This window comes from Leptonotus elevatus, chromosome 13, assembly GCF_054856555.1.
Source record: "Leptonotus elevatus isolate MCC_2025b chromosome 13, RoL_Lele_1.0, whole genome shotgun sequence".
NCBI classification, from domain to species: domain Eukaryota; kingdom Metazoa; phylum Chordata; class Actinopteri; order Syngnathiformes; family Syngnathidae; genus Leptonotus; species Leptonotus elevatus.
The window spans coordinates 4079855-4096047 of NC_141251.1; the positions used below are offsets into that span (position 1 = coordinate 4079855).

General features: G+C 41.1%; 1 protein-coding gene across 1 annotated transcript; it reads left to right on the forward strand.

The window, feature by feature from the left end:
• Positions 1-4840: 4840 nt before the first annotated feature.
• hmx2 (H6 family homeobox 2) lies at positions 4841-10235 on the forward strand. Its single transcript, XM_086093665.1, has 2 exons — positions 4841-5353; positions 8431-10235. Exons 1-2 carry the CDS (start codon positions 5032-5034, stop codon positions 8970-8972), a joined length of 864 nt encoding a protein of 287 aa, XP_085949791.1. The 5' UTR covers positions 4841-5031; the 3' UTR covers positions 8973-10235.
• Positions 10236-16193: the final 5958 nt, after the last annotated feature.

Sequence of the window (16193 nt, forward strand, 5' to 3'; positions counted from 1 at the left end):
TTATTGAGCTGCTACTTTGTAACACACACGATCCTACAAGTGTCACCCAACACTTGATGCCATGAAACAGCCAACCAACTCCTTGTGTGCGCGCAATTTAAGAAAAGAATGAAATTCAGGACAAAAAAATAATAATGCTTGAATATAGTTTATTCTTTCATTTTATATTTAATTGCAGCTCGTATTTTTTAATACTAGATATCCAATTTTGGATGGATGATTATGATTTCATTTTAGCAGCACATTCTTTATTTTTTTTTTTTGCAATTACATTAAGACAATTAGGTATTTTAAATGACCAGCCACGCCAAAGAGCCAATTCACTTTTTTTATTTTAGAAATTCATTCTAGTATTTCCTTTCTATTATTACATTAAACATACAATAAAATTAATTATGTTTTAGTTGCAGTATTTATTTTTAAAATGATCTGCATTAATGTGTTTCTTTTCACATATCATTTAGAAGAAAACGGTAATTGTCAAGTGACCACAACAACATTGAGAATTCGCATCTGCTAATTCCGATTGAATCCGACATTTTGCGCGGCCTCTTTAAGATGACGTCACGCGCTTGCGTGGAATACTTCAACTCAAGTATTGTCAATTTCGCGTGGACATCAACAAGCGCTATTAATGAGACCACTAATAACGCTCCAAACAATATGCTCCCTCCGATCCTCGCCATCATCATCATCATCATCATCATCATCATCATCATCATCATCATCATCGTTATCGACGTGCACCTTTAGCGCGCGCACACGCGCACGCTTCGCGCCACTCCATTACCGCAAATGAATAGATTAGAGATGGAGAGCCCGCATTGCTCCCTTCCTATACCCCCCCACCCCGACCCTTACACACGCACACACACACACGCGCGCGCAGGACAGCATGTATCGACCGTCCGCGTCTGCATGCATGCATGCGTGCACATTGCGGGCGTTAAGTCAGGTCCGCGCGCGCAAAACTCTGCAGGATGGTGACCTTGATGTTGGGCGCATAAATTGGAAATAAAATTACCACTCGATAATTTCCATTGTCCTCAAAAATAAATCCCATTACATGATCAGACATTTGGGGCTGATTTTAAGCCGTATTGATATATTTTTCTTTTCTTTTTTAGGTCAGACCAAGTTTTAGTTGTGCGTATAAATTCATTTGTCGTCAATATTTTTGTTCTGAAAATAAAGCCAGTTGAGGCGTTTATTATTGAGAATTTCCATGATGCAAACTACATCCGGGGTATCTGAGTCCAGTCTCGACCCGAATGCCAGACGTTTATTTTGGCTCTTTAAAAAAAAAAAGTGCGTGCGTAATTGCGCACAGAAATCACGTCTGATTTCTCGCTTCCGTTCAGCGCGTATACTAAGAACCCGTCGGCCACACGCACGCTCCTAACAAACATAGGAGCGCGTGCACGCACGGCCTTGTTTGCAAAGAACTCGCGAGGTGGCGGAAGGCGAGCATCCGATTTTCATCAAGGTTCCATTAAGTGAAACATAGGTTGCGAGGCCGTGTCTGATTGGAACGGTTTAAATTTTAATTGTGTTTTTAATTTGACATATAGTTGCCGTGAAGAATGACACCGGCAAGCCGCAGGGTGGGAGGGGGGGGGGGGGTAGAGGAGGAGGAGGAGGAGGAGGAGGAGGAGGCGTTTGGCGGTCGATTTTCTTAATTTCTCCCCGAGGAATTGATGAGTCTATCAGGGCAGTAGATTGGAAAGCCATTAAAAGTCAATGGTTAGCTTGTTAATTGGAACTTGATGGATAGGAGCTCTCGGATAGGCGGTGCTGATCCAATCTTCCTGACTTTGTGTTTTCCAATAAATTACCCAGTTCATTTCCACACTCACATTACATAAATGCTGCACCTCCGGGGGGGGGGGGGGGGGGGGGGCTCCGCTCGCATTTACAACTCTCTCACAGCCACACATGAGGAAAAGGAGGGAAAAAAAGAGGGGGGAAAAAAAGAGAGAAAAGAGCAGGGCCCCCCTTTCTTTCTTGAATGAAAATCGAAACATAATCAACGTTCATACTTAGAACATTTATCGATATCATTTTCTCTGGTAATTTCCTGATTCGAGATGCCGGACACGCCATAGATCATAATCCACGAGCGCGCGTTGTTTAATATTTATCGAGGCTTGATTTCCACATCAAAGCGAGCCATAACTTCATCTGCCCCCCCCCCCCCCCCACACTTCCTTCAAATAAGGATGCGCTTGTTCGCTTGTTGGATAGGTAAAGGGTGGCCAAAAGGGGGGGGGGGCCTAAAATGTGCCCCCACCCTTGTGAAACATGGACAGCACGAAAGTATACATCTCACCCCTACAAGTGACAATTGATTTGGGAATTATTCAAATCTTCATTTCACACTTAGCTCTTAGCTTAATGCTAAGATATCAAGAAAACGCCACTGGTGAGTTCATAATTGGATAGTTGGCGTTTTATAACCCTTTGCTGATATTTCAACGCAAACAGTGGGGCAAAACACAAGTAAAGCCTACAATGTAACGAATACTCACAGACATATATTCTTTATCCTTTGTGGAAAAAAACGACTAATATTATTTCATCTTATTGAGTCACTGTGAGTCGCAGTGACTTTCCATCGGGGTTAAAAATGGTTTGCAGTTTCCTGTTCAAAATGTATTATATTAATGTAATCCAAGTATCATAATATTAAAATAATATAACTTGATTACTTTAAATTACTTTTGGATTACTCCAATACTAGATATGCCAAAAAAAAAGAAATTCAATATATCAATACAACTATACAAAGTGTTTCATTTCTCAATCTTTTCAAAACGTATTTAGAAATGTAATCCAAGTACCATAATATTAAAAAATAAAGTAACCTGTTTACTTTTATTTACTTTTGCATTACTCCAATAATAAATACGCTAAAAAAGGAAGACATTTATCATCAATACAACTACAAAATACTTTGTTTCTCAAGTTATCTGTTCAAAATATACTTAGTAATGTAATCAAACTACCATAATATTAAAATAATATAACGTGATTACTTTTAATTACTTTTGAATTACTCTGATAATAGATACGCAATAGAAACAATAAATTCAATACCAAGTATTTCGTTTCAAGTTATTTGTACTTAGTAATGTAATCCAAGTACCATATTAAAATCTAACCTGATTACTTTTAATAACTTTTTGATTTGGCCTACTCCATTACTAAATATAACAGACAAAAATTGATTTGCCGCCATCTTGTGACATCTTTAAGCAATTACGAACCTTTTTGTGCAATTGTCAATGACTTCCTTTTGGGATTGCTAATTTGCTATGATATGATGTCAAATCTTAACGAGAAGCGTCAATACAGACCCTCTCGCATCACCACAATCATCTGCAGGTCTTCCCCTGCAACCCCCCTCTCGCCCTCCAGCCTGTCCTGATGCATTCATGCTTCAAGTGAAGGCCGACGACACCGTGATTAAAGGCGGCCATTTGTAATGTGTCTGGGCTTCCCTTAGAAAGAAGTCAAACAGGCATCATGTGGCTACTCCAGCCCTGCAGCTGTCCCGCCACCGCCGCCACTAACATGCCTGATGATGGGGAGGGGAGGGGAGAGGAGGGAGGGGGAGGGGGGAGGGGGGGGGGTCACAGCTCACCTCTCCTCCCACCACCGCTAATCAATTAATCAATTAGCCGGCATTCAGCACTCCAAGGCAGATTAGCTTGTTAACGATCAAATGAATGCTTAAATGCTGATAATGAGTCACGTGACACAAACTAGCTTGTGTACCACACATTTTGCAAGTGATTAGTGAAATATGATATACATGAAATTTAACGTGCATATGTACAGGGACCGAGCCCTGCCACTAAAAAGAACATCAACAAGTAATTGGGAAAAAAAGTGTATAATTGCTTATCCAGTGGACTTAAAATTTTAATTTGTTTTAATTTGCCCCTAAAATTGTATATGCACGTGCCTGCTTATATAGTCAAGTTATAGCCTACTGATGACAAAAATGATTTTAGCAAACTACTCATTAAAATGACTTTAAGAAGAAGACAGTTGGGTTTCCATCCACCCATTTTTATTTGAATTTTCAAGAAATGCAGAAATAAAACTGGATGGATTTTGAAACATATAAAAAAAAAAAGGAAAATGCAAATTTTGGCTATGACCGCGGGCAAGACCGGATACACGTCGCACATTTTGACCGGATATTACGTCAGACGTACGTTTGCAGTCCCAAAGCAATGTTGGACAATAAAGTAAAGGTATGTTTTGGGGGAACGACAAAACAGAAATATTTTTGGAATTAATTGAAGGAGCGAATATAATTAACAGCAAAGAAACGCTATACGGCGGTTTATCAAGAATTACAAAAGCAAACTCATACAACGTCATCGCACGGCGCAGTTACTTCCTGTTCTTCTTCTTCTTTTAAATTACTGGTGGATCACATCTCTATGGTGTATACCTTCACCAACAGCGGCGGAGTCCCCTCTCAATATTCGCAAAAGAACACATGGAAACGGGCAAAAGTCGCAAGTCCGTTTCGCGCATTTTCGCTTTAAAATTCGGAACAAAGGGATGGAAATTAAAACAATGAGAAAAAAAAATGCAGCACACAAAAACGAAAAGCCATAGAGTGGCGTCAACATTTAGTTGAAGCAAAAAGTGTCGGCATTGTTTCCTCTCTCTCTCTCCATTTTAAAATGTGCGGGCCAGTATACTGTCACGCCGGGATTGGCCCAGGAGGGGCTTACCTTTATGCAAATGAGCTCCACGCCAGCCTCAGCGCCTCCGAAGAGGAGGAGGAGGAGGACCCGCCAATGCACTCGCGTTCCCCGACGCCGCACGGACAAAAAAACATCTCCAACTCCACTTCAATGTAAAAAAAAAAGCCCCTCGCGCTATTACGCGGACAAAAGACGCGCGCGTGTGTATATTTAGTTTTATTTATTTTCTCCTTGTTGTTTGTCCTTATAACGGAATAACGCCACGCAGGAGAGCTCCCAAGTCGATAAGTGTTATGAGGCGACCATGAGTAGCGCAGAAGACAGCGGGAGCAAGGGCTCGACGGGGCCCATCTCCAGCTTCACCATCCGCTCCATCCTGGGCACGCCTGCGTCCGAGGCGGCCCCGACCCCGGCCCCGCACCCGCACCCGCATCCGCACCCGCCGTCGCGCTCCGGTGCCAAGGAGCTCGCTAAGGGACTAGTGGCGGCGCGGAGGAGGACGCTGTCCGTGTCCTCCGAGGAGGAGTGCAGCGGCGGGGAGGACTCGGCGGACTGCTTCTGCTCCGAGCCGGCCCGCGGACACGCGGGCGGACAGAACCGGCAACACAACGCCTTCTCGTGCTTAGGTAAATAGACACTCGTGTTATTCAATATTATTCAAAGGATTATTATCGTTGGTGGTTGCGCCAGCTGTTTCTAATATTTTGGTTATCATTGTGCTGCCACTTGATTAGGTACACCTGCACGATCGAGAACCGCGTTCAAAATGTGTAGGTCAAAAATATAATAGTTTTCAGTTTTGATGCTATGAATTCGCTATTATGTTTGATTATTACTAAGCATTTATTCTACATTTTTTGTCACCTCATTTTGGTGGACAATTTATTAGGGACACCTGCACAATCCAATCAGATACAAGAGCTCTGTGCATGCATTTACACACATAATGCTTGCTTTTAATGCTAGTCACTAATATTTAATTACTACGGATAATTATTTATAGTAGTTTGGGTCACTTTATTTGGCTGCAATAGGTAGCCGTGCAATATAAGCACAAAGAAGAACTGTAGCTATCGGAAAAGGTGTATTTACAAACATGTACAATAATGCTCAGCTTGGATGCTATTTCATCATTTTGTTTTTTAATGATTCATATTTTTGCTCACCTTATTTAGCTTCATAATGACGGTATTGGGGACCATTTTAAAATCCGATGCTCAATGCTGATATTAATTCAATATATTTCATTTTTGGTTATTATAGTGTTTTAGCTCACTTTATGGTGCATGGTGACATTTTATTAGTGTTATATTTATTATATAACGACATCTAACAGTGAAATAGGTAAGGTAATGGTCAGCAATTGTAAATTCTAATATTTTGGTCACTTAAACTGAGGATACGAACTTCACAATCTAATAAAGAAAATGATTACAATAATATGTAGCATGCAAATTGTTATACTTAACTTCAAATAACCATGCACAAGGAATGCTGTTACAATTAATGCTTCCGTTTTTTTATTGACTGACATTGTAGTTATTATTATGAGCTCCATTAAATTGTTTGCGCTGACTTAAAACCGGGCAAATTATTTTCCTTCTACACATATATATAATTAAATCCAAGTAAAACATGTCGGGTTTTTAATTGCATTGGGCTCTAATTGAATTTTATGGGTGACACTCGTGCAGCCCTTGTTTTCATCCTCGCCCTCATCGCAGCGCCGGTGGAAAATAATGAGTTGCACTCGGTTGCTCTTATTTCAAATGTGATTGAGGCGACTAATTGATGGGACGTGTTTGCTGCGCGCGTCGTCAATTGGGCGTTAAATGGCGCGCAGTGTGTGTGTGTGTGTGTGTGTGTGTGTGTGTGTGTGTGTGTGTGTGTGTGTGTGTGCGTGTGTGTGTGTGTGTGTGTGTGTGTGAAAGCGTGTGTGAGGGCAGATTAACACTGACAGGTTGAGAATTGTTGACTTAAAAAAAAGGATGGGGTGGCAGGTGGGGGGGGGGGGGGGGGGTGTCACATTGGCTTTAGCGCAAGAGAGCACACTCACTCACTCACTTCTAGCAAGTTCAAGCAATTACGCGTAAAATGACGTTAATGATCGTCGTGCGTAAAAAAGGCACGCTTGGTGGTCCCGTTAACACGTGTTGAGAAATTAAACAAACAAACGAACGATTTCGTGCAAGAGAGTTGAAAGTTCCAGTGGCGTCACTGGATTTGTCTTCATGGCTTTTTTACTTTGAATGTACAGTGAAAGCAGGAATTCCATTTTTTTTCTTTTTCTTTCTTTGTTTCTTTCTTTCTATTATCTGCATAAATATTTTTTTTCTCGCTATTATAAACAGCTCTGCAAAATAGCAAACAAACAAAATAAAGCAGCCCTAAAAAAATCAAAATGGACTTTGGGGCCATTCATAAGAGACGTTTCCAGAAAATGACACTGAAAATTCAGTGGCATCAAGTGATCATTTTGCAGTGGCAACAAATTATTTTCCCCACCTGCAATTTTCTTTCTAGGAATTGTGTGTAAACGCTTCAGAAGCGGAAAGGAAATTATTAGAGATATGTTGAATGCAAGACTTCGTGTTTGAATCTGTGAAGATATGTCGAAGGACTTTGTTTTTTTGTAAGCATTAATTAATAATCATGCAGAGATCTATTAATTCTCCCCACTCGAGCTGTATATGCACGACTGTTTTCTACAACCGCGAAGCACTTTGTGGCTCCTCTGGTGAAAGTGCCAACGCTTTAGAATACACTTTATGTAGAAAATGTGCTTGAGTGCTGGAAAGCTGAACTGAAATGATGTGGAATTAAAAGGATGATTAAAATGTGCATTGGGAGAATTGAATGTTTTGAATAGGCTGTGGAATTATGGAAAGGAGAGGGGGGATCTTGATTTGTGAATTTTGTTTTGGGAAAAAAGTGAGAATGATTCCCATGAAGATATCGTGACTCTTTTGAACTGATCAAGAAAATGTGGATGCATGGAAATGCAGTATGACAAGGCAAGGCACCTTTATTTATTTATTTATTTAAGGTAATTCAATGTGCTTCAAACAGGACATTTGGGGGTTGAAAATGTGGAATTTTCGGAATGTTTAGGTTTGTTGTCCTAAATTTTGTGTGTCTTTGGAAGTTGAAATGTTTTGAATTGGAGCCCAACTACTGCTCCCTCCTTTTTTTTTAATTTTTTAAAATTTAAAATTTTACTTACAAAGTGTGTCAGAAAAGTTCCAGGTGTGGCATCCCATAAGATATATTTCAAATCCAAAATGGTGACTTTCCCAGCTTTCTTGAAGTCCTGTGAGAATTCTCCCATGATCCTTTGCAGCTCAGTCATCACAACCATCTCGATGTTGTCCACGTCTTCAAAACGGGTTCTGCTGATGACCCACTTGAGCTTGAGAAAGAAATACCGAGGAGCCATGACGGCTCCAGCGCGGCGATGATCTTTGTGGACGTGCTTGCTGCTCATTTGGCCCACAAGGGGGAAATGTTCGGGTTTGAAACATAGTTTGCAATGCCAGTCCTGGAACCTTCCTGACGCATAATTCTGACAGTATTCAACCAACATCCATCCCTCCCCCAGGAGACTTTCCATTTCAATGAATCTCATACAGAAGAAAATGTGTCATTCTTCATGCGTCCAAGGCGTGTTAATAACCCTAACATGCGTTTGGTGGTCCCCTCACAGGTCCCGCCAAGGGGCTCCTGTCCAGCGACGAGGGTCTGACGAGGCGGCCGCCCCTCCTGCACGACTACGGCAAGGACGAGGAGCAGGAGCGAGCCCTGCTGTCCCCCCTGTCGGAAGAGCGGCAGTCGGACGGCGCCGACAAGCACCTGCAGGGCTCCTCGGCCAAGAAGAAGACGCGCACCGTGTTCTCGCGCAGCCAGGTGTACCAGCTGGAGTCCACGTTCGACATGAAACGCTACCTGAGCAGCTCGGAGCGCGCCTGCCTGGCGTCCAGCCTGCAGCTGACCGAGACGCAGGTCAAGACCTGGTTTCAGAACCGCAGGAACAAATGGAAGCGGCAGCTGTCGGCCGAGCTGGAGGCGGCCAACATGGCGCACGCCTCGGCGCAGACTCTCGTGGGCATGCCGCTGGTTTTCCGGGAGAACTCCTTGCTGCGCGTCCCCGTGCCGCGCTCCATCGCCTTCCCCACGCCGCTCTATTACCCTGGGAGCAATCTATCCGCTCTGCCTTTATACAACTTGTACAATAAGGTCGACTACTGATATGGACGCACGCCTTGCTGTCCAGATAGCCCTGCAGGGGTGTCCAAAACGTTTTCCTCCGAGGGCCAACTTTGACATTCTTTGACGTTAATTTATTTCATTTGTGTTGTAAAATGTTACATTGCAGCTTTATGTTAAAGGTGGTGAGACCATTTTTTTTTAGGAAGTGGTCAGAGGCCCTGTCATCTCCACGAGAAAATAACCACACCTGCAATGAGCAGATTTTCACATTCCAAAGAAAAACACGATCAATCTGTACTAACATAACAGTTTTTTTAAGCAGTTACTTAAGAAGCATTAATATTTACAAATTTGACCTTGACGTGGAGAAAAAAGCTAATTTTGAACGACAGATAATGACCGGATTGACAATTTTTTGGAGAAATAAGCCACCGTTTGTTGTTGATTTTTTTTGTTTTACTTTAATTTATGAGCAAAAAATTCAAGACACAAGCACAACAATCATCATTTTGGTTGGTCGAATTAGTGAATCGTTTTCCGAAAAAGAGGCTTCCCACAGTTGAAGTTCACTTGTCAAACCAAACAAAGTTGATTCCGTGTATTTAAAACAATGATGTTGCCTTTCACTAGTTTAATGCTAACATATAATGCAAAAATGCTAAGGGCGGGCTAACAAACAGCATCGATTGTCACAGTAGTAGAATCCTTGAGGCGATGGATAGGTGAAAACAAATGTTATTATTATTGATACTATTATAGAGTACCATTTTCTGAACCAAAAAAAAATACATAAAAATGTTGTCAGTTTATAGGGTTGGCTGGAACGAATTAATGACATTTCCATTCATTTCAATGGGAAATATGATTTGTGATACAAGAGTTTTGTGTCTCAAGGCTGAAAACATTTTGTTACTGTTTTAGTTGCAAAATACTTTTTGTGTGTGTCTTAACTGGAAAACCTCCATATAAAACCAATTTATTGGACGTAGTCATCATAATAGTTGGATGTGGCTGTTCTCCCTTTTGTCAACATCATCACCTTGTATTTTATTTAGATGACATTACAGGGCCGTCTCAAATAATATTTTATTTTTAATATTATGCTGCATGATGTAAAAAAAAAAAAATGGATGCAAATGTTTCCAGGGCCGCAGTTTGGACACCCCCGCCATAGCCTGTGTAGTGATGTATGAGGACGGAGGAGCATTCATATGCAGTAAGTCTCACGAGAAGGCGACCAAGCTTCCCTATATGTATGAAATACACCATGTGTATTATTCATTCTAATCATTTTCTATCTTTTATTTTATTTGAACCCCTCCCACCAGTTTAGGCTTCATATCACACTAAAATAAAGTTGATTAATTCTTCTCAATATATATTTTTAACAATTAAAAACACAATTCTTCATTTACGGAACACAAATGTCATCGTTTTTATTGTCATTTAGCGCTCCGGGAATTAACCTCATTCAATAAATTTTCTATTTCAGTCCAAATTGGGTGCATTTGTTTTGTGTCAAGTGCGTTTTTGGAAACATTTTTGAAAAAGACTTTAAAGCTTTAACATGGGAAAAATTGAATTTGTCTTGCAGGAAAGTGAGGCGCATTACAGCCGTTCGCTGAAAGTGATACTTGACTCATTGAGTCATTTTCAGCAGTAAAATGTTCATATTTTGTCCAGAATTCATTAACTTTACAAGCTAAATTTGACTGAAGATGACATCGCCTCTGCTGAGGAAGTAGGTAACGACCAATCATAGCTCACCTGTTTTCTGGGTTAGGTCAGCAAACTGAGCCATGATTGGTCGCTACCTACTTCCTCGGCACAGGTGAGGTCATCTTCAGTCGACAGCAAGTGGAAAAACTAGTTTTTAAAGTTATTATTTGTACATGAAAAATAATGAAGTTATCAAATTAATTCTGGACAAAAATATGAACTTTTTACCCGCTGAAAATGACTCAATGAGTCAAGTATCCCTTTAAGTTCGATGCGCTAGTGGTTAGCATGTCTGCCTCACACTTTGGAGTTCCTGTGTTCAAATCTTGGTCCCCACATTCCAAAAACATGCATGTGGATTGCTAACTGACAAAAGTCCACACTGGAAGTGTGGAAGAGTCAAGATTCAAACCCAGAACCGTTTGACTGTGAGGGCCCCGTTGTTTAAATGATGTCAGCTAGCTACTTTACTTTATATGTTAAAACTTGACATGAAATATAGCGTGTTTGATTTTAAAGCCCGGCATCCTTTTACTATTGTAACACACACGCACACTTAAATGCCTCGTGCTTGATGGATGTGATAAAAGTCACTTTCCTTGGGCGTCACATCATGTGCAGTACAAAGGAGGCACACACACACACACACTGCACCAGCTAATGGCTAAATTACGCACGTTAGCACCAATCAGGATTATAGCCAAGCTCCGGTGGCCTCGCAGATCACACCTGACCCAGTCGGGGGAAGCGGCAGACGCCTTTGTGTTCCGGGTTAAAAGGCGAGAGAGAGGAAGTGACTTATGACCAACGGCTGACAAGACGAGAAGAGCCGATTCTGAATTAATATTTATTTAATTAAAATAATTAAAAAAAAAATTTAAATAATTTAATTTAATTTATAAATGAAGCTGTTTACGAGCTTCCAAAGTGGTCGTTATGTCATCGGCCGTGACGAGACCGAATCTGCATGAGCCGACCTGACCGGTTTGATTTACGGCCACGCACACGTGTGTGGAGATGCAATGACAGAATGCAAGCCCCTCCCCTCCCCCCCCCCCCCCCCCCCCTCCTCCTCCCACACACACATCCCCAAAAAGATGAATAGGTGGAGGTGCCACATTTTAATAGCGGTTGCCATGAAAATGATTTGAAGTGGTTTAAAGTGCAAAGAGACAGCCGGACGTGGCGTGCGGATGAAGATTTGTCGAGATGACGCGTTGTGCCTTTTTACATTCGAGCGCAAGTCACGCGGGCGTGTAATTTATGATGGGAGTAATGGGAACTGTGGGAGGAAGACGGAGAGCCTGGGCGGCCTCGCTCGAGACAAAACATTAGGTACACCTGTGCTATCTAATAACTTCCGTCTTCTGTCCTCATTGGGGCTTGGGGCTAAAGAGCCATTCATAATCAATTTAAATAAGGGAATGGCCTGAACAATTCAATACATATTCAGCATTCTCAGCTTCATTACAAACATTTTTATAATTTTTTTTGTGAAGGAACACCGTCGTAAACTGAGGATCACATTAAGTGCAGTTACATTTTCGCAATACATTTTTCAATGCATGTATAAAAGATCCGCTATCCTATAAAGAAGGAGTTTGAAGCAAGCAAACCATAAAATAACTACATATGAATGGGTCGATGTGCAAAAGGCTCATAAAATTTATCATTCAAAGCGCAAAACTGCTGAACACAAAAATCAACTCACCCAGAATGTTTATATTGATGGAGGCCGCCGGCTATGTTTGCCCTGCATATCCATATCTGCAAAAAAAATATAGATTATAAAAAATAAAATAAAATAAAATAAAATAAAATAAAATAAAATAAAATAAAATAAAATAAAATAAAATAAAATAAAATAAAATAAAATAAAATAAAATAAAATAAAATAAAGGGGCCAATCAGAGTCTGGTCAGGGGTTGCATGCGGCCCGCAGGCCACCAGATTCCCATCACTGGCATATATTCTTTATTTTTTCAGTACAGTGCTGTCTTTCACTGCCCCCTGGTGGCCAAGAAAGGCACATCAGGTGAAGGTTGGAACGGATTAAAGGCATTTCTATTCTTTTCAATGGGGAAAGTTGATTTGCGTGAGTGTTTTTGTGGTCACAGAACAAATTTTATCTCATGTCAACACTGTCTTGTACTTGTGACTTTACAATTTTGTGTTGGCATAGGTTAGGGATAGCTCATTCTAACTTCAATTGATGGAAGTTCACAAAAAGAACTAGCTCATGAATCGTGGGCCCCCTTTTGAACTTGCACAATCCGTCTTTACAAAGTGAATATACATGCAGTACACAAGCATGCACTCTGCAAATAAGCAAGAGCAGAGCTGAGCCAATCATTCGAAAGAACCGAGAAAGCAAACTTAAGCGTTCTAATGCTACGGGCCCTGAAACTCAATTTAGCAATTTGCAGGAAGACAAGATGGCAGGAAACAAGGCAATTTGCCACATGTGCAGCGTGCGGCCGAGCCTCCTGAGAGGTCATTATCCCCCCCCCCCCCACCCCCACTGTGAGAAGAAAAAAAAGAAAAAGAATGCCACGCCATATTAAGACGCGGCCACATCAGAACGAGGGAGACAGCCTCATTAGGAGTAATTAGAAAGATCATTTAACTAAACGAGCAAATAATGTCCAGGATATTGAAGAAGCCTCGTGCACTTCTGCCGACCGCTGCCACAGCCATTACAAAAATTGTAGGTCCTTAATAGAATAATGACATGCTTTATCTTAGGAGAGAGTCTTGGCGAGAGTGTGGTGTGCAAAAACAACTGTTGCTGGGGCCCTCTGTCCTCAGCGTGGTCTCTCGCTCTTGAGTGCAGCGGCAGAAGGCCTTCCAGATAATCCCCCTATTATCCTTAGAAATACAAAATGGAGAGCCCAAAATTGTATCTCACATCCATTATTGTGTCAAAGGTAATGCTAATGGACTTATCTGGCCAGTAATAGCCCTCGCTTCTAGCGTCGCCTCTAAATAGTCAGATGCATATTGGACTGGCGAGGGCCACTTTAAAAAGGGTCCGTTCAAGAAATGTTCGCTACTTTAACAATGAGGCCCCCGCGTGCATTTTTGCCCATTAAACCGCAGATTCAGATTTCTGGTTCAATATTGTTCTCGGAGGGTTTAACGAGGTGACGGGAACACTTTGCTTGTGAGCCTTGTGTGCGGGGAAAATCGAAAAAATGTTGATATACTACTCTTTTTTTTGCAGCAACGGGAAATGTTTGTCATTTTTTCTGTGTGTGTTTGTATATATATATATATATATATATATACTGTATATATATATATATATATATATATATATACTGTATATATTAACTCATTCACTGCCATCGACAGCTAAAGACATCAATTTTTGCAAGCCCACTGCGGCTCACTGGGTAGTGCTGCGGCACTTTGACCTGCAAACAGGCGAGGGTTGAAAATACATAATTTTTTGGGGACTGGCGGTTAAATGATAGTTTAAACTGTATATATACCATAAAATATGATCCCAAAACGGTTTACACTAAGCCCGTTTATCATGGGGGATATTTTACAAACGACATGTGATAGGTGTAAATCATTACCATTATAACAGCATTTGTTGCTTCAAACTGTTTGTCTCTTCCAGTTAACGTTGACTGTAAAACGGACACATAAAAGAAAATGAAACTTTGTATATTTAATCACCCAAACCGTGTCATTTTGTCGCAAGTCTGCTAGCTTAATGCTATCGTATAATGCGAAATGCCATAGACGTGCTTATAGGAGTTAGCTTAGATGTTTCGGTAATTTAAAACGTTCAAAAAATTGCTATTTTAACACACACAAAGCAGCATGCAATACTCACAGGCATATATTCTCTCTTCTCTGTGGGAATGACTATTACTGGAGTTTTAGTTGGGGACCTCTGCCTTTTCTTCTTCTTACGCTGCCTATTTTACAGTAAAACGCAACGTTGCAGCATAAAGTGGGACCGCACCGAAGGTGCACAACTCTAAATTCGGAATGCAGACTCTACGTAGCTTCCACAAACAACCCAGGCTGGAATTAGCTCAACATACCTCCTTGACACCAATTCCCATTCTGACAGGGCTTCTTAAGGCGTTTCAGAAAGCGCACAAAAAAACATGAATTGGTAATATGAGAGTATTACTGGAGCTAATAGCTTGCCAAGAGCAATGACATAACCACATTTGCTGCCCTGCATGTGTCTGCTAGCTGCCCATTCATGTTCTACAAAAGCAAACACAATTTCCCTTCAGCTCCTTAATTCCCAGTTGATATAAAACAGAATGGTGAAGAATCTACTTTTTAAACAATAATCCATAAATAGAGGAGCTGGGATGACAAGCCCTCCCTCGACCCCCCCCCCCCCCCCCCAAAACCGTGTTAGCCCCCGGCCCCCTTCAAATTCATTTAGGGAGCAAACAGGTCTTGCGAGTCGGCTGGCTTAATGCATTGCAATCGCCTTGAAGGGCCTGTGTTTTGAACCAGAACATTGATTCAAATCAAATAGGGTTGAATACGTGTGGAGAACGTGAAAAGTAGTCAGTGGCATACATTTCAAACTTTTATTTGAAAAGTTATTCTTTTTTTATTATTATTAAGTCTCAGTTAATGTTTATTATCATTCAGCAAATATGCTATACACTCCACAACAGCCCAACAAAAATTACAATTGGTCTTATCGTGGTTAACTTCTTTTAACTCATTCACTCAGAGCCATTTTCACTGAAGCAACCCCCTTAGCTCCCAGTTGTTTTAATGGATTTTACCGATTTTGCTAGACCCACAGAATATTGTGTTCTATCGCTATAAAAACATGGAACGTACCAAAAGAAAGATTAGAGTCTCTTCTTTCATCAGGAAAAAAAGACATTTCTATCTGTTTCCGTTTTGCAGCAATTAGTATTAGAATATAGCTAAGTTTAATCATTATTCACAAATCTGTAGAACTGTGGGTAAATTAGCTTGTTTGCAACATGGCCCTGGTTCATCTCTTGTACTCTGCTGCTACCTGCTGGCTGTTTTTGTAATTACTACCATTGTTTCACCCGTTTTCTGCAGTTCAGAGGTTGCATCAAAGCCTTCTGTATGCTCTAGCATAAAAAAAACACATTTGGGAGCAAATGAGTTAATGCTCATTCCATTATCACATAAGTCTTTGTTTTGATTGACAGCAAAAGTTGGTTTGGACCCAGGCTTCGTCCCTGAGTGTATTTTCCACGCCCGGTGTCTCGTGTTTGTCTGTCTGTTCTCCAACCGCAGCCGTGACAGACTTGGCTAAGGGAGGGTTTTATTTCTAAGTGCTGATGTGTCGCAGACAGTTTGGCTCTACAAGAGCCTGTTACACGCCGATTAAAGAGGGGCAAAGAGTGCTCCCGCGGGGAGACCTCGTACATTTACCCTGACCACAAAAAGGTCTAACGTTTACGCCCTGGTGCTGACATGACCTTCAAACAAGGTCAAGAACCACAAGTCAAAAAATAGAAAATACCAAGAGTATTCATTGGATAGAGCTTTATATAGGAAGTATATCAT